This window comes from Solanum lycopersicum, chromosome 11 (genome assembly GCF_036512215.1).
Source record: "Solanum lycopersicum chromosome 11, SLM_r2.1".
In the NCBI taxonomy this organism is placed as follows: Eukaryota; Viridiplantae; Streptophyta; class Magnoliopsida; order Solanales; family Solanaceae; genus Solanum; species Solanum lycopersicum.
Genome location: NC_090810.1, coordinates 1,724,427 through 1,750,835, shown reverse-complemented (window position 1 = coordinate 1,750,835; position 26,409 = coordinate 1,724,427). Strand labels below are relative to the sequence as shown.

The 26,409-nt window shown below is 31.0% G+C and overlaps 3 protein-coding genes and 2 long non-coding RNA genes across 5 annotated transcripts; 3 read left to right on the top strand and 2 right to left on the bottom strand.

Annotated features, from left to right (window-relative positions):
- Positions 1-1,721: 1,721 nt before the first annotated feature.
- On the bottom strand, positions 1,722-4,779 carry LOC101259104 (glycosyltransferase BC10). Its single transcript, XM_004249891.5, has 2 exons — positions 3,290-4,779; positions 1,722-2,195 (listed from the first exon to the last, which is right to left on the bottom strand). The coding sequence occupies exon 1, from the start codon at positions 4,347-4,349 to the stop codon at positions 3,300-3,302; it is 1,050 nt and encodes a 349-aa protein (XP_004249939.1). The 5' UTR covers positions 4,350-4,779; the 3' UTR covers positions 1,722-2,195; positions 3,290-3,299.
- A 3,727-nt stretch (positions 4,780-8,506) lies between these two features.
- On the top strand, positions 8,507-12,060 carry LOC101258610 (dnaJ protein homolog). Its single transcript, NM_001247312.2, is given in 7 exon segments — positions 8,507-8,609; positions 8,711-8,891; positions 10,043-10,214; positions 10,315-10,456; positions 10,577-10,853; positions 10,933-11,131; positions 11,529-12,060. Coding segments are annotated over 6 exon segments (1,260 nt in total). The 5' UTR covers positions 8,507-8,609; positions 8,711-8,741; the 3' UTR covers positions 11,849-12,060.
- A 369-nt stretch (positions 12,061-12,429) lies between these two features.
- Positions 12,430-13,492, top strand: LOC104644451 (uncharacterized). Its single transcript, XR_011212479.1, has 3 exons — positions 12,430-12,555; positions 12,658-12,790; positions 13,047-13,492. It is a non-coding gene; the product is annotated as an uncharacterized lncRNA (long non-coding RNA).
- A 7,902-nt stretch (positions 13,493-21,394) lies between these two features.
- On the bottom strand, positions 21,395-22,302 carry LOC109118945 (uncharacterized). Its single transcript, XR_002026122.3, has 2 exons — positions 22,035-22,302; positions 21,395-21,713 (listed from the first exon to the last, which is right to left on the bottom strand). It is a non-coding gene; the product is annotated as an uncharacterized lncRNA (long non-coding RNA).
- Positions 22,303-23,544: 1,242 nt separating this feature from the next.
- Positions 23,545-25,526, top strand: LOC101258323 (uncharacterized protein At3g28850-like). Its single transcript, XM_004249888.5, has one exon. The coding sequence runs from the start codon at positions 24,324-24,326 to the stop codon at positions 25,407-25,409; it is 1,086 nt and encodes a 361-aa protein (XP_004249936.2). The 5' UTR covers positions 23,545-24,323; the 3' UTR covers positions 25,410-25,526.
- Positions 25,527-26,409: the final 883 nt, after the last annotated feature.

Here is a 26,409-nt window from a genome sequence, read left to right as displayed (position 1 = left end):
GTGAAATTTGGAGTTAAACTTCAAGGAGGTAATCTCACTCACCTATTGTAACTCATTTAATGTGTGTAAATGTGAATAAATATTGTATCCATGAGAGTAATCTATGGTTGTACTGAAGTAAACATTTCTGTTTTAAATATAATTTCAAAAGTGAAAAATGAAACGAAAATATGTTAGTATAAGATATTTTAGCATACAAGTTCAAGTTGGATTTGAAATTTTCATGTTCAAACATTAATTTTCATACAAAGTAACAAATTATTTTACCAAAAAAGTGAATAATTTTAGTCGAGATGTGCGAAAGTTTGATCATTAAAAATAAAGTGAATAATTTATGATCAAATGGTTCTTAAAATATTGACACACTTGTCATAACTTATTGCTATGTCTCCATCACTTAGAAGTGAGAACTTTTGTTTGTCAACTACACTCCCTTTCATTCTTGTCACCCCAACTTGCTTAAAAATTGGAAATAATTTTTCTTTTCAATGTGAAAAGACATTAATGAAAGATACCCGATGAATAATTTATAATGTTCAAATCTTTATAAGTTCCAAAATTCAAAAATGAATTATAGGGTTCAAAAACTTGCTAGAATTTCAAATAGAAGCGTGATTTGGGGGGGTTTAAGCCTTTACAATTTCTTGTGTATGAATATTTTTGTCCAAATTTTATTTCTTGTTTAAAGTAAGGCTATGTTCCTATTATTTTTTCAAGCATTGACTTAAAATTCATAGTAGACTCAAAAATTGATGATTCCACTTGATTTTTACTTAACTCACAAATTTGGCATAAAAAATATGTACCTCTTATTTGAATATTAGTATTTAGTACGATAGATTTTGTTTTAAAATTGACCGGCAATAATTAAGAATGAAAGATTAGTTTTGTGGCCAATTCATATCGATGGGGTCTACTGGTTCAAATTATTTTTGGGTTTTGGATTTCTTAAAATATTATAGTAAAATAAACTTAATTAGATTTAGATTCTACTAGGTAGATCTATACTAAATATATTGTTGTACATCTAATTAGACCGGTTACAATTTGATTTTTTTATTTACCATTTTGATTATTGAAAAGAGTATTAAAGCATCGGCTAGAGGGATGAAATGAAGGCTCATGTCCGATGTTCTACGTGATAAAAATGTGTTGTCAAAAGGTAGATTTTATAAAATGGATGTTAGACCACCATGTTGTATTGGATAAGTAATTGACTAGCCAAGAGCTCACATATCTAGAAAATAAAAATAACAGAAACAAAACTTTTAACATAACGTGTGAGTATATTAGAAAAATGAAGAAGATTAAGAATGAAAATATTTGAGAAGTTCTTTATAATAGAAAAGATGATGAAAACGAGATTAAGATATACATGTACATATGAAAGAGGAGAAATAAAGAAGTCGACTATATACAATGAATATAAGAAGAGGACGTAGAGGCAGGTCGAACAAGTATTAGTAGGCTATAAATAGACCTAATAAATCACGCCTGCCAGTCCTTTTGGATAATATATACCATGCATGCTTCTCTTTAATTTCACAGCCAATTATTCATTTGACCAACTTTTTTTGGCCTCTTTTATAAATGGATAAAAGATGAAACTAAAAAAAAAAAATCCTCATTTTCTTGCGCTTGATACATAAATAAAAGAATATATATATAAAACATACGCAGGGAAAAGGGTTTGTGCAAGTGTCGTAAGACGAGGAAAGAGATAATCAATATGAAATATCACTCGTAGATGCTACTAACAAACTAATGTAACATTACATTACCACAACAAGGAAGAGAATAATAATACAAATAAAACAACACAAAAGGGGGAAAAGCAAATGGGAGACTTGACTATTCTTCATCTACATTTTTTTTTAAAGAACACAAAAAGGGAAAAAAGATGAGAAAAAAAAGAAGAAGCAATGAGCCATTTGCTACTTTTTGCTCTTTTTATATTTTCCTACAATAATTCCCTTTTGGTAACAAACTCCACTCTTAACTCCACACCCCTTTTTTTTGGACTTCTGATAATAATATTATTTCACACCTTATCTTGTCTTTTTTTCTTTTTCCTGTATATACATTGGACCACCAAAAAAACATTTTATTTGTTTATTCCAACAAAAGAGCTTTTGGCTTGCGCCTTTGTGCTTCAATAACTTAAAATACAAAAGATTCCAGTCTTGAGTCCACACCTGCAAAAAAGCATTTAAAAAATTAGTCAAATATATCAAATGAAAAAAAGACATTCAACCAGACACACACTGTTCCCATAGATTAAACAATTCTAAAATAACACCTCGATTGTTTACCTATCATCTCTCGCTAACAGATATAATATGGCGATGACTAATGTGTCCCACCATCAGTGGAGTTCTCTCTGAGATCGTTCATTTCTTTATCTATATCCGGTACAGTTGATGACTATTTCACCAAATAGTGATGTCCTCGATGGTTTCACAATAGACCAACTACTAACTCACACCGATAGTGATGTCCCAAGAACCGTGTGATTTTAGAAGAGCAACGACCGATTTTCTTTCATTTTGTTGTGTCTACTTCAAATTCTACAACGAATTTCGCTCTTTGAACAAATTCAATCATCTAAAAACACCCATCATGAAGATAGACTTTCCAGACAAAAGGATCACATCAAAGCACAAAGCAAAACAAGTTTGTAGGGACAAAGATTGAATGGCTTAGATTTGAAGAAGCATTAAACTATCCAATTACTTAGAAAAATGAGGTTGCGTCTAATGAAATTTTATATTTTTGAACATGTTGAATTGACTAAAAAAACACATTTTCAAGCAACTTCCCAACCACCTTGTAACAATTCCAACTCATAAGGATAAAATAATGTTTACTCACTTCCAAAATTATGTCTTCTCATCTGGATTTGTCCCTTGAACCACCTCAATATATCACCTACTAAATCATTTCATGTCCACTACTTCTTTTATAATCAACAAATACCATATTATTGTTCAAAGATCACACTTTTATCTACGGAAAATTGAAATCGTACTTGATATACGATGATGTACGTCTAATTCACACATGTACAAACATCTCAAAACATACAACTATCAAATCCACATCTCGACTAGTCCACTTGTTACATAACAATGGTTAACTAACACGTATTCTCACGACTCATGGAGTTAAACTAATGAATTCTCTAACCCAATTGAGGCAATGCTAAAAACACAACAATGGTTAATACTAACAAGCAAAAAAGCAAACTATATTGGAAAATAAGCTTAACAAATAGGTAAAAGATACATACCCGACCCGTTTTACTTTCGGAAGATGACCTTATCCGCAATGTCCATCAACGGCTTCAAACAATCCGGCGAGAATTTCCTCGCGAACATGTGTGAATACGTGTTATTAGACTCCCGGAGCTCGTGAATGAGCTCCGGTGAGATCTCATTCGGGTAATAGGTATGCGGGTGCCCGTCCACACTACCGGTCCAATTGACCCGAGTGAGTGTGTAATGGGTACACCTATCCGGATCCTCCATTGACAAAAGGGTCGGGAAGTAATGCTCTTCCGGGTAACATGAGTCTTTGTTCAAACAAGGCAATTTGAACTTCCTCCATAACTTCCGGTCACGGACTACTAACCGGGCATGGCTTCGGGTCAGCATGAAGAACTGTGACCCGACCCGAAACCGATCGAATGGGACTTCAGGTAGCATGACGGATTCTCCTCTAGCGATATACCGATCCCATAACTGCGGTTCACCGGAGAGTATCTCAATGAAGCTCCGGTGTACCGGGGAATGAGTTGATTTGAAGAGAGATTTGTAAACGAATTTGAAAGAGTGAAGCGGGATACAGTGTTGAGAAACAACGGCGAAATAGGAATTCATGGAATCGTCTAGAATCGCCGTGGCTAGAAGTCGGCGAGTGGCGGAGATTAGTGAAGGGGAGGCGCGTTCGGTTTTCTTCGCCGGAATAAACCGCCCATCGAAAACACCGCCAGGTGAAGCAACTTTCGCAGATGGATCTGCGTGGATGTAAATATTGTACAAATCTCCATGACCGGAGAAAAATCGCTCCCAAAGCGGCGCGAAATGGAGATCTGTGTTCGTCAGAAACAAAAAAGCAATTTTCCGGCGAGGATTCGTAACACCCAACCGGGAAACCGCCCTAATCCCACCATCCCCACCACGTTTACCGACTGAATAAAGGGTCGCACGGCGAAATAAAGCGATATCATCAACCTCATCAGGAATTGAAATTTCAGTGTGTTTCTGATGTAGAATTTTTGGGGCAAAAATGAAAATCAGTGGAAATGATAACAAAAGAAGAAAGGACAGAACTAAAGGTGTGTTATACATAACTACAGCTTGAAAATCAGATCAAAATCCGAAATGGGTGTCTATCAAATCTATAAAATAACTCAAAAAAACCATAAACACAGATCAAATAACGAAAAGGGTGTTCGTCAAATACGATAAAAACAACAATTAAGCATGAAATTTGAAGGATTCATACACCAAATCTATACATGGATAGTAAAGTAAGTGGTAATAAGGAGAGTAAAACTCTTAACTTTGTGCAGAGAAAGTAATGTGAAAATGAAGAGTAAAGAAGAGAAAAGAAAGATGTGGAGGTGTTATCATGGCGGAAGAAGACAGAGATTGCATACGTAATGAGGAAGACGACAAATTTGGGTAATCGGTTTTTGTAGATTGGTATCTTATGCATTCGGTTGTATATATAATACCATGTCCTTTCCTCCGTGAGCGTTTAAATTTAATCGAAATTTTAATATGGATTTGAAATATCGAATGGCAAATGAAAAATAAATTTTTATTTTAATTAAAAATTATGAGTCTAAACGTCAAAAATAATTTCACGTAAAATTATATATAATACATTCTATTTATAGTCCTTTTCTTAGATTCGATAAATAGTTGAAATTTTAATGTAAATAAAGATGTATGAATAATAATTTTTGATTTTCAAATTGAACAAGTAAAAAAGAATTACACATATATGAACGTAAGGAATAATAACATTTCCTTCATCTCAATTCAAAGTATTGTACTTTGCCTTTTATATTTGTTAAATTGGATCTTATTTATATCGGGTGTTTATTACATGTTATGTGTTTAAATTTATAGTTTATTTTATTTTATTAAATTACGTAATAGTGTATTTTGCATTTATTTAATATAAACAATTGGTGTGATGTGTGTAAGTTTTTTCTGATTCTTTCTATAGTTAAAATTTTTTATCAAATTAAATGACAAATTTGTGATCACAAAATTTAAATGATTACGCACATTAACAGTGTCATAAAATTCAAGAAAAAAATATTGGCTAAATTTTGTGTTTAAGCAAATTAAGAACTTTGAATTAAAACAAAATGGGTATATTTAATTTTTATGTATTAAAATATCCTACAAGCTACAATAACAATATAAGTTTTAACTTTTACGTGATAATAATGACTAATTAAAGACTTTATAATTTTAAATCTATGAATATTTAATTAAAAGGATACAAAAAAAATTCACAATTTAAATAATTAAAGAAATAAATTTATTTACTAAGATATTATAAGAAGTAAAATTAAAATTTATCAAATACTTAAAAGAAATGGAAAATACTACCACTAATTAACCATTTTGAAGTATAAATTGAAAAGTTGTAAAACATTCTTTTGGATAAATAGTCCTTTAAACAATTTTTACTTTGATCCCAAACAATAGTTGACTAAAAATAGTTAACCTTAATTAATTATAATGTCAATTTTCAACTTCTTTGATTTGCACATTAATGGTATCTCAACTATCTTAAACAAATAATACACATAAATAGAAAAGAATAACTAATTTAAGAATTATTCGCATAATATACAAATTTATGAAGGTTTACAACCTCAAAAATAAAATTTGTGAAGATTTACTAGGGGTGTGCATTAGTCGATTTGATTTAATTTTATGTGTTATTAATTTGATTTATCGATTTTCGACTTTTAAATATGTTAAATCAATAACAAAATCAATAAGAAAATACTACAAAACAAATATATGACTTTTCTAATATATTTGATGCGAAAATACAATAATGTAACTTTATAATGTTCATAAAATAGAAATAAAAATAACAAAAATGAAAAGAACTATACAAATGTAACACTAAGAGAAATAAGAAGAATAAGGTTTTTACTTTAGATTTTAACGTTTTGTCTAGAAGTCATTGTGAAGTGTAAATAGAAGGTTAAAGGACAAATATAGTAACTAGTAAGATATTGAATTAATATGTAATATTTATGTATAAGTAAAAGTAGTAAATAACTAGTCTTAATGGGTTATCAGTTTATCCAATAACTCAATATTAATAATCATTACCGAGCAGATAACCCAAATTTTTTTATAACCATTAAAAAAAATGTTAACCTAATACCCCAACAACAATAAACCAATAATACTTTTATAGGTTCAGTTTATTGATCGATTTAATTTTTGCACACCCCCTAAAATTTACTAACTAGTAAATAAAAATTGATATATAAATTAGTGGCAAAATAAACGAATTGTGAAGATTTACAAACACATAAGTTGAAAATACAGATATGTACTTACCTGCTCATCAGATAATTAAGTTAACGATATAAATATATCATCTTTTTAATTTATAAAATTCACAAAATAAAAATAAATGTATACACATATTTGATATCGCCCTTTTTAAATTTCACATATAAAATTATATTGTATACCTAATTTATACGTAGATTCACATTTTATTTTGTCCTACTAATCAAATGGCTAGGAATTTTAAAGAATATACAAAAAAAAAAAAAGAGAGAAAAAGATTTGTAAAATAACAAACTATTAATTCAAATTAAATGTTATAGCCATCTCCATTTTTTTTGCCATATGATTCGGTATACAAGTACCCATTTAGTATACAAATATATAAAATGCGTTTGCGTTTGTATAAAATGAGAGAAAAGTGTATATAAAAATGCAAATATATATATTTTTTCGTCCTAGACACTTATAATTATACAAATACAGATCTTATTATACATATTACAATGCAAATGAATCTATACAAACTGAACAATTTGTATACAATCGGATGTATCTAGCGAATTATACAAATCAAAAATTTTATGGCAAACATAAAATTTATTATGGAGCTTAATTATGTAAATTATAGTTACAACATACAAATATAATTTCTATATTTATTATATGTGAAAGTTGCTCTAAAATTAATTGTATATTTATATAAATTTTCATACTATTTACACAGTTGGATTAAGTTGAGATAACAGAAAGGCCCAAGTAATTCCTGGCCTGTAAAAGCCACAAAAGCAAACAAAATAAGCCCAACATAATCATCCTACCATGTTTTTCTTTAATTATTTCACAAACTAAATTTATTAGTATAACATTCTTTCAACTATTAAAATTTGAGAATTAATGATGCTTCAAAGTTGAAATTTTGATAAAACTAATCATGTTCAAAAAATTTAACAACATGAGAAATTTATATCTCTAAGTTTCACATAATTCGATGAGATTTGGGTCAAAATTTAAATTAATATCACACATATGTTATATGTATGTCAGTGTATATACGATCACAAAAATTACGATAACAATAAAGAATCTTTTGAATATTGAATGGGTTTATACATAACTTATAATTTATTTTTTCATTTAAACTTTAAAATCTATTATCATATTCTCAATTACACACAAACATATATACCCCACGAGTACCCTATCACCCTCTAAATATTTCAATAGTAAAATATATATCCTTACAAACTTTCACAAAATCATATTTGGTGTAATCTACATGAACCCGCTACGTAATATTATTTCGTTTTTACATAGAAAAATTAATGTCCTACATACTTTTTTTTTATATTTCTCTTTTTTTATTTCTGCATTTTTAAATTTGAATTTGATAAATTGATTCAGCAGATTGATAATGAGGATATCGTCCATGACTAGCACATCATATTTGATTTTTATCGGAGTTTTAAGTATTAGCAGAATTTTGATATTTTCTATTGAAGCTAGGAATGGACAAAAAACTTCATGGTTAAAATTAGTTTTCCTTCTACTTCTATAATAATTACTAAAGAATGATCATTCGATCGATTAATACTAAAAGATAAAGATATTGTAAAAGCGAAGAAACTAGTATTTATTTCGATTATCAATGTAAGTTTATTTATTTGATAATCGTGTTATGACATTATCAATATATTATTCATGTTACAATCGTTTAACCTTTCTTCATGAACATAACAACTCTAAAAATAAAAAAATTCAATAATTCCAAATATATTCAATGAGATTCGAAATTTCAAAAATACCATCGATACGAAGCAGACGACTCGTATCCTCTTACTGTATAGCATACTACTTTTGACTTTTCTTGTATATGAACCATTCTAGAAAGTTCTAAACTCGTAAACAAATCATAGCCCTTCAAATTTTCTTAACTCAAATAAAACCACGAAATCTCACTCACCAAGCCCTTTCTCTCTGTTTTCCTCTTCATTTCCCTAAAAACACCGTCAAGAACCTCTCTTCTCCTCTTCTCGCCGCAACTTTCAATCGGTAAGAATGATCAATCGATTAATTAAATTTTACAGTTTTGTAGTGAATTTCGATTGCTAATTTTGTAGATCTGTTTGTTGATTTTGTTTGTTTCGGATCAGTTTCTATTGACTTAGTTCAACAGATCGAAAGATGTTTGGAAGAGCACCGAAGAAGAGCGATAATACAAAGTATTATGAGATCTTAGGAGTTCCTAAGGCTGCTTCTCAGGAAGATCTCAAAAAGGCTTATCGTAAAGCTGCTATCAAAAATCATCCTGATAAGGGAGGCGATCCTGAGAAGGTAATTATATACTTTTATACTGTTTTTTGTAGAGTTTCTGATTATCAGGTGTAGTTTTGTGTGTAGATCGGTATTTGAAATGTTTTAGATCTGTGAAATACTATGAATCAATCAATGAACTGTGCATTTAACCTAAACTAGTTTGAGTATTCCGTTTGGTTCTATTAAATTTCGATTTAGTAATTGAAGTAGATAGAATTGTCACATTATGTACCAATTGAACGGTCTTATTAGCTGAACAGTCTGATATATATTGTGCTTAGTATAATATTGTGTTCTTAGATTAGCCAAGAGTGACCTTGTGGTCAATGAAGTAGATTAAGAATCATTCAGTCTCAGGTTTGACCACCTAAACTAGTTTGAGTATTCCGTTTGGTTCTATCAAGTTATGCTTTCTTAATTGAAGTAGATAAAACTGTTACATAATGTACCAATTAGACGGTCTATTAGCTGAACAGCCTGAACTATATTGTGGCGTAGTATAATATTGTTTTAGATTATCCAAGGGCGTAACCTGGTGGTCAATGAAGTAGTTTAGGAATCATGTAGTCTCAGGTTCGACCAGTTTTCATCTGTTCTTGCTTTGGTGTAGTTAGTTAGTTACCTGTTATCCGTTACTGTTGGGGTGACAGGTATCTTGTGGAGTTAGTTGAGGTGTGTGAAAGCCTGTTCTGACACTACAGTTATAAAAAATAATTCATACTCTGAATCAATCAGTCAGCTATGTGCGTAACCAGGATTATTTGGACCGTTGGACTGTTGGAGTATGTCAGTTTGATTCTAAATTTTGCTTTCTTAATTGAAGTAAGAAAAAATGGACTTATAATGTACCAACATTGGTTCTGTAATTTGACTGTTGGATTAGCTAAACTATATAGTGTGTACTAGGATATTGGTTTTAGGCTTTGTAGTTTGTGAATAATTGGGCAGGGTTACTTTTGAATTATCCAGAATGTAGAGATGGTGTTTAATTGGGAACTGCAATTACTGTTGTGTTTTTGACAATGTTTTGTATATAGCTAGAGACATGGTGTGTTATTCATGTGCAATCTCGATGGATTGGTGTCCTCTTTTGGCTCTTTTAGTTTTAAGAGCTTGCCCAAGCTTAGTAGGTTGTTATTGTTAGTTGATGGATTATTTGTGTATTTCAGTTTAAAGAGCTTGCTCAAGCTTATGAGGTCTTGAGTGACCCGGAGAAGCGTGAGATATATGATCAGTATGGAGAGGATGCTCTAAAGGAAGGAATGGGTGGTGGAGGTGGTGGACATGACCCATTTGATATATTTCAATCATTCTTCGGTGGTGGTGGAAACCCCTTTGGTGGTATGTTTGCTGCATATATTTGAAGTTGAATTTCGCTTCTCTTTGTCTGCTGTTTTCATATCTGCAATTATTTTCTCCTTACAATTTTTCTGATGTTCAGGTGGTGGAAGCAGCAGAGCTCGTAGACAAAGAAGAGGAGAGGATGTTATCCACCCGCTCAAGGTTTCTTTAGAGGATCTTTACAATGGGACATCAAAGAAGCTTTCACTATCTCGCAATGTGTTGTGCTCAAAGTGCAAGGGGTGAGTTAAAACAGCGTGGTTGTTCATTTTTCAACTTTATTTTGTTATTTATGAGTGGAGTGGCCTTTTACCATCTTGTGCTATGCTACGATACTGATGGTGTCGTGTTCCCCTTTTCAGTAAAGGGTCCAAGTCAGGTGCTTCAATGAAATGTTCTGGCTGTCAAGGGTCTGGAATGAAAGTTTCTATCAGACAGCTCGGTCCATCCATGATCCAGCAGATGCAGCACCCTTGCAATGAGTGTAAGGGTACTGGTGAGATGATCAGTGACAAAGATAGGTGCCCTCAGTGTAAGGGTGAGAAGGTTGTGCAGGAGAAGAAGGTGTTGGAAGTTCACGTGGAGAAGGGTATGCAGAATGGGCAGAAAGTAACATTTCCAGGCGAGGCAGATGAAGCGGTAAGATATGTGCAGGTCACATTTTAGAAATGATTTGCTTATAATGACTGGCTCTTGAACATGATTTGTGCTTTTGCAGCCAGATACCATCACTGGAGACATTGTTTTTGTCTTGCAACAAAAGGAACATCCTAAGTTCAAGCGAAAGGGAGATGATCTTTTTGTTGAGCACACATTGACCTTGACTGAGGCCCTATGTGGTTTCCAGTTTGTCTTGACTCACCTAGACAACAGACAGCTGCTCATTAAGTCCCAACCTGGCGAAGTTGTCAAGCCTGGTAGGCCCAAAGAACCCCTAATGACCTTTAAAAGATTTTGTTTAATGCATTTGAGTCTCCATCATCAGTTAATTACTCTGGGAAAGTGCCAGTCCTAACAATTTTTTTTTCCAATGCCGATTCCAGCCTTGACCCTCACATGTTGCCATTTATACCAGTAAATAGTACTTCCCTCTGTATTACCTGTTTATATGGTTCGACAGAAAGATGACAATTGAACTCCTTCTGTGTTTGTGATCCTTTATTTACTTCCATTTTCTTCCCATGCAACTATGTAGATTCATGAATATCTAAGTCTTCTCTGTCCTTCACTCCCGCTCTCTGCACCCACCCACATGTATGCTTTATGAATATATCTTGTGAAATACTGACCCCGTTTTTTCCTTTGGCTCTGCAGATCAGTTTAAGGCTATCAACGATGAAGGAATGCCGATGTACCAAAGGCCGTTCATGAGAGGTAAAATGTACATTCACTTCACTGTTGATTTCCCCGAGTCATTAACAGCAGAGCAGTGCAAGAACCTTGAGGCTGTGCTGCCTCCAAAACCCAAATTGCAAGTATCTGATATGGAATTAGACGAGTGTGAGGAGACTACTTTGCACGATGTGAACATTGAGGATGAGATGCGAAGGAAGCAGCAAGCTGCCCAAGAGGCATATGACGAAGATGATGATATGCCTGGTGGTGCACAGAGAGTCCAATGTGCACAGCAGTAATTTGGCATTTGCTATCTTGTGATAAGTGGGTAGGTTACTAGTAAAAGGATATGGATATTTTTTCTTATGCAGACCGACACTAAGTGTGCTTACATGTTTACGCAATTTGAATTTGTTTTGATCTGTTATGTCATTCAATAACCCTTTTTAATTCCAAGTCCAATTTGAAACTCACATGAGCTTAATTCGAAGAAAAATTGCTGGATTTCACTTCACTAAGTATCTTAATTCCCGTCACATTTTGCTTATAACTTCAAAGTCACTGAATTCATTTGAACCCATAATCTTAATATACAACGATCCAACACTAAAAATCTTAAAAATTGAATTCATAAAATTCAAATTTCTGGAGTTAATATACCTACTCGGACATCATCTAAGTATATTCTCTTAACAATGAAATATTTCCTTCTTTTTTAAGAAAAAAATAATAATTCTATAATGAAAAACACTTTGTCACGTAAGCAATTATGTGAGATGGAAAAAAACAAGTTTGTGAAATAAGATTGATTTGTTGTTTTGACCGGTGGATACAAGTAAATCGTATATATAAAACAACTTATTTTTGAGATTAATTAACCATAATCACCTATGGAGATTACACCATTACTTAAGTTAATTGTAAGAGTTCTCACGTTTGTTTTCCTACTAGTGTATCTCATCGTCCTTGCGATTACCCAAAATATAAATCGAATTTTAACTTATCGGTAATTGTTTACTCATTCTACTTTCTTTTTTTTTTGTTAAAAACAAAGAATAATTATATCCTCATTGAATTTTTGTGTAATGGTTGTGGTTTAAAAATGCAGTTATATGCTCTTTACAATTGTGATTGGATTTGTTCACACACTCCTACAAATTGCCTTCACAATATTTCACTTAGCCTCAGGCCAAAATATTGGTGGACGTTTCTGGATTCATTTTGAGTTTTATGGTGATAAGGTACGTATTTTTCGATCAATATTTTGTTTGAATAGAACTGTGATAGTATTTTTACTATTGCCTAACGATGTTTTACTAAGAGCATAGGTGCATGTAGTAGGATGGTCAGTTAAATATCATATGTTGAAAAAATATATTATGAAGTATATAGAAGTTTATGCAAAGCATACATAAACATAGATTTTTGCACATAATATCGAACTTAATATTTAATTTTTTGTAATTATTTATTTATTTGTTTTTATTTTTTGTGTAGGTTGCTTCACACCTACTAGCCACAGGAACTGCAGCAAGTTTTGGGATTAGTCCTGTAGTTAACTCTGAGGATCAAACTTTTCTAAACAAAGGATATTTAGTTGCCAGTATTCTTTTAATTGCTTTTTTGTTTTCTGCTATTTCCTCAATTTTTTCTTCTTTAAGCCTCCACAATAGGAGTTGATTATATTTTCCATTTATATAATTAATTATGTGTTAGGAGTACTTAGTTTGTTCCTATGTTATTCAGACTTTTCGATATTGTTATTGTATTTTTGTCGGTTCCTCAAAAAATATATTACTTTGAAGGATCCAATATGTCGGGGAAGATCTAGGTAATTAGGTGTGATTCCCCCGGAAACTCAATAGCTTTTATACCGATATTGTATTTATATGGAGAAATCTATTATATATATTAAAATCATTTATTGAAAATTCAGGTTAAAAGATTATTTGTTCAGTAGTTAAAATTTTGTCAATTTTCATGGACATTCGTTAACATGTTAGTTATGGAGCCATTTGACCTTGACAGTCAAAACGATCCATTTTCATGGTCAAACAAGCCTCGAAGCAGGTAAATCTCATTTGATCGATTTTCGTGTAGTAATCCATAGATTTTCGGTGATATGGAATTCAAACGTCTTTTTTGCCCAAATTTTTCGTGGATGTTCGTTAAGACGTTAGTTATGGAGCCAGTTGGCGCTAACGGTCAAAATAACTCATTTTCAAAGTGAAACAAACTCCGAAGCAGTTAAACCTATTTTGTTGATTTTCGTGTACTATAGTCCATGAATTTTTAGTGATTTGAAATTCCGACATATGTTTTGCCCAATTTTTTCGTGGATGTCCGTTGAGACGTTATCTATGGTCCTAACGGCCATAACGATCCATTTTTTGGTCAAATGAGCCCCGGAGCATGTAAACCCCTCATTTTGTTAATTTTCGTATGCTATAGTGCATAATCTCTTTTGGTGATCCGGAATTTGACGTCTTTTCTGCCCAATTTTTTTGTGGACGTCTGTTAAAATGTTATATGTAGTGCTATTCGGCCTTGACGGCCAAAACGGTCCATTTTGAAGGTCAAACAAGCCCCAAAGCAGGTAAACTCCCATTTTGCTTATTTTCCTATGCTATAGTCAATGGATTTTTGGTGATCCAGAATTTTGACATCTTTTTTGTCTAATTTTTTGTGGACGTCCGTAAAGACCTTAGCTAGTGAGCTAGTTTGTCTTGACGGCCAAAATGACCCACTTTCAAGGTCAAACGAGCCCCGAAGCAGGTAAATCTCATTTTGTCGATTTTGTGTACTATAGTCCATGAGTTTTTGGTGACCAAAAATTTCCAATGTTTTTTTTGTAAAAAGTTTTCGTTGACATCCGTTAAGACGTTATCTATGGATCGAGTTGCCCTTGACGGTCAAAACGACTTATTTTTTGGTCAAATGAACCCCGGAGCAGGTAAACCCCTCATTTTATTAATTTTCGTGTGCTATAGTCCACAATCTTTTTTGGTGATTCATAATTCTGACGTATTTTTTGTTCAATTTTTTTTGGACGTCTGTTAAGACGTGAGCTATGGAGACAATTGGCTCTTACGGCCAAAATGGACCATTTTTAAGGTCAAACAAACCCCGGAGCAGATAAATCCTCCATTTTCCCGATTTTCGTATGTTATAGTCAATGAATTTTCGGTGATCCAGAATTCTAACATCTTTTTTGTCCAAATTTTTTGTGGACGTCCGTTACAATGTTAGAGATGTAGCCAGTTGTCCCTGACGGCCAAAATGGACCATTTTCAACGTCAAACGAGCCCCCAAGCAGCTAAACTTGATTTTGTCGATTTTTGTGTACTATAGTCCATAGATTTTTGGTGAACCAAAATTTCGACGTCATTTTTGCCCAATTTTTTTAATGGATGCCTGTTAAGACGTAATCTATGAAGTCAGTTGGCCCTGATAGTCAAAACAACCCATTTAGAAGGTCAAACGAGCCCCATACAGGTAAACCCCTCATTTTGCCAATTCTCGTATGCTATAATCCACAATTTTTTTCAGTGATCCAGAATTCCGATGTTTTTTTTTCCAATTCTTTTGTGGATGTTTGTTAAGACGTTAACTATGGAGCTAGTTGAACCCGACGGTCAAAACGACCCATTTTGAAGGTATAACAAGCGCCGGAGCAAGTAAACCCCCCATTTTATCAATTTATGTGTGCTATAGTCCATGAATTTTTAGTGATCCGAAATGCCAATGTCTTTTTGCCCAAAATTTTCATGGACGTCTGTTAAGACGTTAGCTATGGAGCCAATTAACCATGACGGTCAAAACAGCCCATTTTCAAGGTCAAACGAGCCTCACAGTAGGTAAACCCCATTTTATCGATTTTCGTGTACTATAGTCAATGGATTCTTGGTGATTCGGAATTCTGACGTTTTTCTTACCCTATTTTTTTGTGGACGTCCTTAATACGTTATCTATGGAGCAAGTTGGTCCTGACGGCCAGTCAAACAAGCACCGGAGTAGGTAAATTTCTCATTTTGCCGATTTTCGTGTACCATAGTCCATGATCTTTTTTGGTGATCCAGAATTCCGACGTCTTTTTTGCCCAAATTTTTTGTGGATGTCCGTTAAGACGTCAATTATGGAGCCAGTTGGCCCTGACGACTAAAACGACTTATTTGAAGGTCAAACCAGCCCAGGAGCAGGTTAACCCCCAATTTTATCAATTTTCATGTGCTATACTCAATGAATTTTTGGTAATCCAGAATTCCGACGTCTTTTTTGCCAAATATTTCATGGACGTCAATTAAATCGTTAGCTATGGAGCTAGTTGACCCTGACGACCAAAACATTCCATTTTCAAGGTCAAACGAGCCCGAAGCAAGTAAACCCATTTTGCTGATTTCGTGTATCATACACTCAACGATGTAAAGAGTTTGAACAAGAGATGTTTATTCTACCAATTTATACTTCAGTGAGTTATGTGATCGCTTATAATATTTACCTTCTTATTTACAAAACTAACTATTAATATATATTTTAAATCCAATTTTTTTATATGACTTAGATTTACGATCCCTGCAGACTTAGGTATCGTTCAAAATTATATAATTATATCATCTACAAAATTAAATTGTGTTAAATTACATTATTTATTTGATGATTATAAACAAAGTACATCAATCATTAGGAAATCCAAGGGAACCTAGATGGTGCAAGTACTTTCAAACTATAAAGGGAAAAGGGTCTGATATACCCCTCAACTTTGTCATTTAGAGCTGATATACCCCTTGTTATGAAAGTGGCTCATATATACCCCTACTTGTAAATAAATGACTCACATAGACCCTTTTTCTCTAACGGAAATGAAAAAAAATAATTTTAATTATTTTTTTTCTAAAAAATATAATCCTATATGAGTAAATTTAATCCTCGTCAAACATATTTTTTTTGAATTTTTTTTTTCAATGACTAATTTATAATTATTATTTTGAATCAAATTTATTTATGTTTCACTAATATTCTTGTAAAACTCATTGTAGATGACCAAATTTTTTCTTCGAATACGAAATTAAATTACAATACACACAAAAAAATAGTTTAATTTTTTTCTCTCTTTAAACTAAGGAATGTAAAAGAAAAAACAAAATAAGAATAAGAAACTCAAATAATTATAATAAAAGAAGTAAAAAAATAATTTATGTATGAAAAAAATTAAAATATACCTTGAACTTTGATAGAAGAATCATATATACTCCTAAATATTTTATTTTAAAATAATTAGAACTAATAAATATAAATCTAAAACTATTTTTTTAACTTCCGTTAAATGAAGGGTATATGTGAGCCATTTTGTAACGGCAGGGGTATATGTGAGCCGTTTGTATAACGGTAAGAGCATATATGAGCCACTTTTATAACGAGGGGTATATCAACTCCAAATGACAAAGTTGAGGGGTATATCAGACCCTTTTCCCAACTATAAAAATAGAATTGAAAAAGTATTATTGATTTATTGTTATTGAGTAAACGATTTTTAATAATTTTATATATAAAAATAATTGGTTTGGTATTGATTTTTAATATTGGATTATTGGGTAAACCGATTACCCATTAAGATCAGTAATTTACTTATTAAGTACTACTCTCAATACCTTATTACTCCGTCCGTCCACTATTGTTTGTAATAGTTTCTATTTTTAGAGTCAAACTATAAGCACTTTGACTAACATTTTAAGATGTATAATCATCATATTGATATGCAAAAAAATTGCAATTTATAGTATTTTTCATACAATTTTTGAATATCTAAATTTGTTGTTTAAAATATCAAATTAATATAATCTAATGTAACTTCGAAAGTTAGTCAAATTGACTTTCGAAAAGCGCAACATGACAAATAAAAGTAGACGGAGGAAGTAGTTACTGTCTTTATTCTTTACCATTCAATTCACACTTCACAATGGTTTCGAGTTCACAACTTCACATTATACAATTTAATTCCTCACAATTTCTCTTTGTGTATTTCTTGTATAGTTTTTTCATGTCTATTTTTATCGTTTCTATTTTATAAGCATTTGTACGGTGACATTATTGTGTTGTCGTCATCAAAATCATCAAAGAAATCATATATTTATTTTATAAGTATTTTCTTATTAGTTAAACGGAAAATCGAACCATTCAGAATTAAAATCAATAAATCGATAAAAAATATCTTATTAAATTGGTTATTAGTTTAATGTATTTTAACACCGAAAATCAATAATCCATAAAATCAAATTGCACCGATCAATGCATATCCCTAAATCCACTTAATCAAAAAATTAATTACAAATAATAAATTTTAATTTTTCGTCTGTTGTATTGTTACAGATAAAACATGAGTAGCATTTACTAAACTGGTTTAATGTGTAATAAATTAATAAAATTTGATAACATGAGTATAGTCACTATCTTCGAAAGGAACCAATAAATTAATAATCAATAAAAATAATATTAAAATACTTAATTTAGTATAATAATTTATCTTTAACATAACTTATATTCGAACTAAATGATCTCAAATAATAAAGAAAGATACAATACAAATATGGTCCCGTTTGGTAAAGGAAGATGTGATATGAGTATGGTCCCGTTAACGTTATTATATATTGAGATAAAAATATTTAAATTTCAAAACATATTTAAATATTAAGATATGTAATAAAATTAAAATGTCTTGTTCATAATAATAAGAATTTATGATTTTAGTATTTGGCTTTGAACTAACAACTATGAACAAATTTTTATTTTATTCAAAATAACTTTATTATTCGTGATATTATATTTTGACATAAAGTCAACGATTTGCAATTTTTAACATTATCATCATCTGTTTCACCTGCAATTTTGTTTTAAATCAAATTAATTAATTAGTGTCTTTTCTGAAAAGAATAAATTAATATAAAATTAATATTACATGCATTATTATTGAAACATAATTTTTACTGTTCCATTATATTGAGTAGTTTATATACGCAAATAATCACTAATAAATACTTCAATAAACTTAAATAGTAATATTATAATCAGATTGATTTGAAGTTTAATGTTTGTTTGGATATGCAATTTTAATTTTTTAAGCTATATTTTTTTTATAAATATAAAAATTTCACAAGTTGTGAAAACTGTTACGATAATCTTAATTCTTATACAATCTTACAAAATAAGTAAATTATAATTTATAAATAACATATCAAAATATATCCTAAGATGGTGCATTGTAAAATCACATATTTCTATGTTATTTTCATAAAATTACAAACTTTTAAATATACATAATTTTACAAAGATCTATCAGTCTTCAAATATTATTCTTTAATATTGTACAAACAATCTCTTTATACGAAGTATGGATTTTCTTTTTAATATTTTTTTTTAAAAATTTAAAATGATGGATCTTCTTTTTATAAACATAAGCTTGACTTAAGTTTTATATTTAAAAATATTTGAGATCTCAATTTAAAATTCTAAATTCTTTTTCAATTCTATAAAAATTATAATTTCAAAATGAAATATTTGGAAAAGAGCATGTCCAAGATCACAATTTCTGCACCAATAAACTTATATTTCCTGTGAACGTTCTTAATAGAAATAATTGATTTAAATATTTATCGTTTTAATTTTTTTATTATTAATATTAATGATTAATTACGCAGCTTAGAAAATTCATAGGTTAGGAGAACGAACACATAATGTTATGATTGGTTAGATTAACTTAACCTTTAAAAATTTAATCAAGTTCATTACTCCTATATATTTATTAATACATTTACCAAGACACATAAATAAAGATAAATCTTAAATTTGAAAATTCAACTTTTTTTATTAATTCAAACAAATAAAATATACATCATTCTATAAGCAATTAAAAATAAATAAGAAGAATATGTAATTTTCCTTATAGATAAGTACTAAATTAAAAGAAAAATAAATATTTTGCAATTTATATAAAACCTAAATCTGAAAGGAAAGTAAAAATTATAAAATATTCTTAAACTCAAATAAAAAAAATTTAAATATTTTACCATTAATATTAAATGATAGTAATAGAAGGAAAGTAAATTTCAACAATAATTTAGATAATGACATTTTTATTTTTTTTGGAATAAAAAACAATTGGATAGTTCCAAAACAGTTGTATTATTTATTCTTATCCTTACATATAAATACACTTTTCTTATTAGCCTATTTAAAAGATACATTGCATCTTTAAATTTGGAAAATTATTAACTTTATACTTATCATTTTACCTTTTTTAACTTTGAGTTTTTGAAGTTAATGTCATTAGAGAATTTCTTTTTTTCATTTTTTACACTTCTCATTATTGTTGTTTAATTTGGTAAAATAAGTATTATTTTTCTTTAAAAAAACTATAAAATATCAAAAGGCACCAACTAGCCAAGTCACAATCTTGGGAAGAACTATTTAGTGATGGGATCAACTTGCTTACTCACCTTACCCCCCCCCCCATACCCCCACCCCAACATATATAAATTTTATTTCTACAACTAATATTATATATTCCCTACAATCCCAAAATTCAAAAACTCCATATTTTCTCCACAAAATTTCTTTTTATGCAACTATACACTTTTTCTTATCAAGGACAAAAATGGAAGGTGGTAAACTGAGTGAAGGTTTAAAAGATCAATTAGGTGAAGACAAATTTAACTACTATGGCTATGGTTTTGTATTTTCTTTTGGAATCATGGTAATCCTCATACTCTTGACTTATACATCTTACTTATGTATTCGATTTCGATCGCGCAATAATCCAACCATCTCTATCAGCACAACTACTACTGTTACAAGAGTCGGAAATGGATTGATTTTCATTCAACAAGGTCTTGATGAAGCAACTTTGAGGAGTTATCCAAAGTTATTATATTCACAAGTTAAGTCTCACAAAGGGGATTTTGCATCTTCTTGTAGTGGATGTTCAATTTGTTTGGGTGATTATAAAGACAATGATATGCTTAGGCTATTGCCTCATTGTGGTCATCTTTTTCATCTCATGTGTATTGACACTTGGCTTAGGTTACACCCCACTTGCCCTATTTGTAGAAATTCTTCACTCTCATCTCCTTCGGCCGAGGTCAGTACTACATGATTCACAATTTAAACGTTATGAACTCTGAACTGGTTAAGAGATTGAATTTTATTTATACATCTCTTTTGTATATATATAATTTTAATTGAACATTCAAGAAGATATATAGAAGATTTTTCTTCTTTTTATGTTCATTTGTTTGTGTTCGGGTTAGTTTTTACTTGTCGTAGCAAATTGATTGGAAATTTTCCTACTCTTATCCAAAAAACTAGTAGTATCAGATAACTCGTTTCACCGAAACTGAGCCGATTGTGTTCATGCATGTTTACTTTATTGTTCCACTTATGATACATTGAAAAGAGCCACACAATAATGTGAATTAATTTCCATATGTATGACAACACAAAACAAAAGAGGCAAAGTTGTAATCAAAGAAATAAATAAGGAATAAAACAAATCATGCATTTAATCAATTTGTTAATAGAATAGATGGCTTTGATAGCTGCAAAAAAAATTATAAAAACAAGTGGTTTAAATTTCATGAATTCCAAAACCAAATAATGTAAGAGATCTGATGATGCAAAGATATTATATTCTGACAAATTTTTATAATTTTAAATTCTGTTGATAGATCACAATCTTTAATTAATCTCAATTAATTAATGTATTAAACATCTCTTGTTTATATCATTATGTAAAACCTTTTACATATATAGTAATAGAATATGGAACATACTTATAATTATGCAAAACCATAACGTCAAAAATAGAACGAATTCAATACTAAAAACCTCAAAAGTCGAAATAATTATTTTAAATTCTGAATACACCTCACGAAGAAGTCGAGGGCGGTGGGACATAGTTATTGGATGAATTTTGAAGGACAGTAACACTAAATTTTTGGCCTAATTCACAATAATTTAAGATGTTACACATGTAATAAAATACCCCAGACTCTATCAATGTAATATTTAATGGACCATCATTAAATACCTTATAAGCTTGATTTGATGTGCAATAACCATATTCTCTTCTTGATACTTGCATTACATTATAAAATTCTGGATCAAACTGAAAATCTGCATATATTATACACCAAAAAAAAAAAACATTTAAGAATCATCACAAAAAAAAATGTAAAATGAAGAGATATTCTATCTGTTTTAATTTATGTGACACTGTTTGAATATCGAGAATAATTAATGTTAATTCAAACATAGGTCATATATTTGAGAATAGAAAAACTCATTTGACTCTCAAGATCTGAAAAGGTGTTAGATTTAACATATGTAGAAAAATGTTACGGTTAAAGTAGGACTTGTTTTGATTCTCGAAAAATCTGAAAGGTGTCAGATAAATTGGGACGGGACGGAGATATAGTAAGAAGTTAAGAGATGTACAAAGAGTGTCTCCAGGGAAGAAAACTTGGGAAGAAGACCAATTTGTGTAGAAATTATTTGTAGGAGGAATAGTCCAAATTGAATCTCCAACTAAATGTTGCATAGCATATGATTCATGATGCAATATTATTATTAATAATAATGAAAATTTTATCAATAAATTTTGGTGATTTTGCATTTTCATTATTGATATTTCTTTGGGAGAAACAAAAATGAAAAAAAAAAAGAGATGAGGGGATTAATTAAAATGGTTGTAAAAACGGTTGATGAAAATGAGAAGTTTTGAGAGGATATAATGTAACTGTTTGTGACACAATAAAACTATGAAATTTTACCGTTTTATATTAGTTGTTCATTTTTTTAAACAGATCTATAACTTATTAGCTATTGTCATCGAAAAAATAAATTAATATAGTTTTTGTTTAGTTTTAGGGAAATTGTAATTGTGGTGTCTATATCAGTTTTCGTATATCTCGATTAATTTTATCGAATATATGTCACCTTTTACCAATAATTGATATCTGATAACTCTTTCCACCAAAATTAGAACAGATGAGAAAAATTACCAAATTTTTATTTTTTGTAATTTTTCTTATAAATGTCTCAAATATGCCCATCAATAAAGGTTTTTCTCTGTGAAAAAAATGGTCTAATACGATAAAAGTCATATATATTTATAATTAAAAAAATTCAATTATTCAAGAACATATTTGGACCTTTAAATGGTTAAATAGCACGTTTGAAATTATTGTAAATAATATATAAATCAATTAGATAAATTTGAAGGTCAATAATGTTTATGTTGTTTGTCAGCATGTGTGCCTATTCACCATTATTTAGCTTTTATTGTCAATAATGATTTTTCCTATAATTGTTGTCAGACCGTAATAATAAATTGGACAGATAATAACTTTATCGTCGATAAATATATATATTTTAAAGGTATTTAACATAATGTTTTTAAAATTTATAATAGTTTAATGACAATTAATTAATATTTATAAATACTTTAATATTCTTTGTTAATGTACATATTTATTATCGCTAAAAACTATTTCTATTATAATATTACTGAGACGGTCAATGAAAAAAGGTCATTGAATTTCAATTATTTCTTGGTATATCCTATTTTTAAAGAATGTAATAGTTCATAAACTATGTACGAGAAGTAAATTGTACTAGATAAATTTTATGCAACGAATTTGATAGATATAGAAAACTTCAAACTTGAGACTGCTCGTGAATATCTCCTTCTTAACCAACTCAACTACTTCACGAGTAATTAGAATAAAACATTAGAATTCATAAGTTGGTACCTTTTCTTCTAAAAAGGCATGAAAGGCCCCTCCAATAGTATTATTACCGTTACTACACCCTCCCAAAGTCCAAAACAAAGTCAAATAATCTTTGTCAATGTTGCATACTTGCTAGTAGGGAAGATGCATTTTTTTCTTCCCTATTTGAACCTCATTGTTCCGACGTATTACGTAAACTCGAAATGTTTGATTAAGAATAATTTTTTTCATAATTATATTGTATCCCTCGATGGTAATGTGTAGAGAAAGAAAATTGTTAAATGAACTTTGAGCTTAACTCCGTTCCAAAAGTTTGGTCGATTAAGTTCTTATAGAGTGTGAACAATCTATTTGAGGCCCATATTAGGGGACTTGACGATGATACTACGTTAAATAGACTTTTGGCCTAAATCAACCCAAAAAATAGCTTAGGAGAATTATTTAAGTTGAGTCCAGAGATCTCATCCCTCGTTATGATGTGAGATACATACGATACCAAGTAGCACATATCTTTAGTTTTACGTTTTTTACAAGAAATATTAACGTTTACACATTCAAAAACTAAAAAGTATCACACGATAAAATTTATCGAAGTCATTTTCTTCTATTCAAAATCGTAAGTGACCATAACAGATCATTTCCTCGACCCTAAGAGAAAAAAGCACATGTTAGTATACATTATTTAGCCTAGGGGTGTATAATTTCCTACTCATGTACCCTAAAATCATAATAATAATTCCACCAAACAAAATAATTTTCAAATTTAAAAAAAGTGCCACTCAGCAGTTTCTAGCCGTTAACACACCTCAGCATCATCTTCTTTCTCCTCTGTACATCAAAACATGAATTTCACTCACTAAAATCCAAGATTTTTGCTACCCAATACTCATCTGTCATTGTTAATCCCAAATCTTGAATCTTTTTCAAAACCCCATTTTCAAAATCTGCAGATTTTGGTAGATTTTGAGTACTTACAGTTTGGGGATTTCGAGAAATGAAGACTATGAAGGGGAAGCTTCTGAAGAAATTGAAGACAATGAAAACAATTGGGTATTTGAAACCAGAAAGAATCCTCTTTTCAAATGCATCAGATGGGTATATTCATTCTTCGCCACGAAAATCAGATTCTTCGAGATTTAACTGTCAATCTCCATTAACCCCTGTTCAGAAGAATGTTCAGAGCAGTGTAGTAGATCAAGAAGCTGAGATTATTGATGTTTCTGAGCTAATGAAGGATCTTGAAGATGAAGAAATGGAAATCGAAGAGGATAAAGAGAATGTAAAGCCTGTTGTTGTAAATGTGAAAAAGATTGAGAATTTTATCAGCCCATTGCAGCCAAAGAAAGAGAATTTTACTACCCCTTTATTAGACTTTGATGTATCGAATTTTAGGCGTCCCGACTTGGATTCAGGTACTCTGTTTGATCCTAATCTTCTTGCTTTGTTTGAGGAAGCAGTGATGGTAGTTAAAGCTCAAGAAGAAGAGCGAAAGGCGAAGATTGAGGAAAAGATTTTCAAACCACTAGAAGATGATGAAGAAAAGGAACCACCTTTAAAAGCTCGAAAACTCGAGGAAATTGTAAACCCCTTATTGGAATTTGAAGAGAAATGTCCACCAGGAGGATGTGATTCAGTAATCCTCTACACAACAGGCCTTAGAGGGATACGAAAGACATTCGAGGACTGTCATAGTATTCGATTTCTATTAGAGAATTTTCGTGTTGTGTTCTTCGAGAGGGATATATCGATGCATTCTGAGTTTAAGGAGGAGTTATGGAGAATCTTGGATGGCAAAGTTGTCCCTCCAAGGCTGTTTGTCAAAGGGAGATACATTGGTGGAGCTGATGAAGTATTGACATTGCATGAACAAGGGAAGTTTAGGCCACTTCTTGAAGGGATTCCAATTGATAATTTTCAATGTCCTTGTGAAGGGTGTGCAGGAATGAGGTTTATTATGTGTTTTAAGTGCAATGGAAGTCGGAAAATTGTTCTTGACGATGATGATGATGAGGAGGTTGAGTCGATGAAATGCCCTGAATGTAATGAAAATGGATTGATTGTATGTCCTTATTGTTGTTGAAATTATTCAATTGATTGTTTTGTTCATTTTTACAGTTCATCACATTTGAGGGTGTAATATAATGTCATGTTTCTTGCATGTTTGGTGTTTGAAATGAAAGATGAAAGAGCTTATTCATTTCTTGTATAGTTCTTTTGCCTTCTCACCTTGTATACAGTACCTGCATTGGAGCTCGACTAAATTCAGATTCACATTAAAAAGTCCCACACTTACGAGGGTAAAGAGTTCCCTAACAAGTGTGGTTACATAGCTACACGATCGATCACCTCTGGTTAAGGACGGAGGAGTATGTGCATACCACACTCCACCACAACCCTTAATAGTAGTTGTATAATAACTTGATTATGTTCTTCGAAAGGGACATTTCGAATGCATTCTGAGTCAATACTCATGGCTCAAACCTGCGAACATGCTCTGGTTAAGGATGGAGGAGTACGTACATACCACACTCCACCACTAACCCTTAGTAGTACTTGCATAATAGCTTGATTTCTGTTAGAGAAGTTTCATGTGATGTTCTTCGAATTAGGATAGGAAAGTGGTGTCCACAAGGTTGTTTATTAGAGGAAGATGCATTGTTGAAGCTGTATACATTGCATGAACAAGGAAGGTTTAGGCCACTTTTTGAAGGAATATCAATTGAGGTTTAACATTCTTTTTGTCTGTGTTTTGAGTTCAAAATTGGAAAGATTACTACTAACATATGCATAAGGGAAATATAATGTCAAAGTTATTTGCACATTTGGTGTTATTCACTTGTATAATAGATTGTGACAGCAAGTTACTATATGCAAAGCTGTGGGATTAAATATGGTCAATTTATATGGAAATAGTCTCTCGGAGAAATGCAAAGTTAGACAGTGTGCTATAGACCCTTGTGGTCCGATCATTTATGAACTCCATGCATAGCAAGAACTCAGTGCATCAGGCTCCCTTTTTATCTTTAATATGGTAAAGTAACTAGAGCTAGGTATATTTCCTTGATAAGCATTTTCTATAC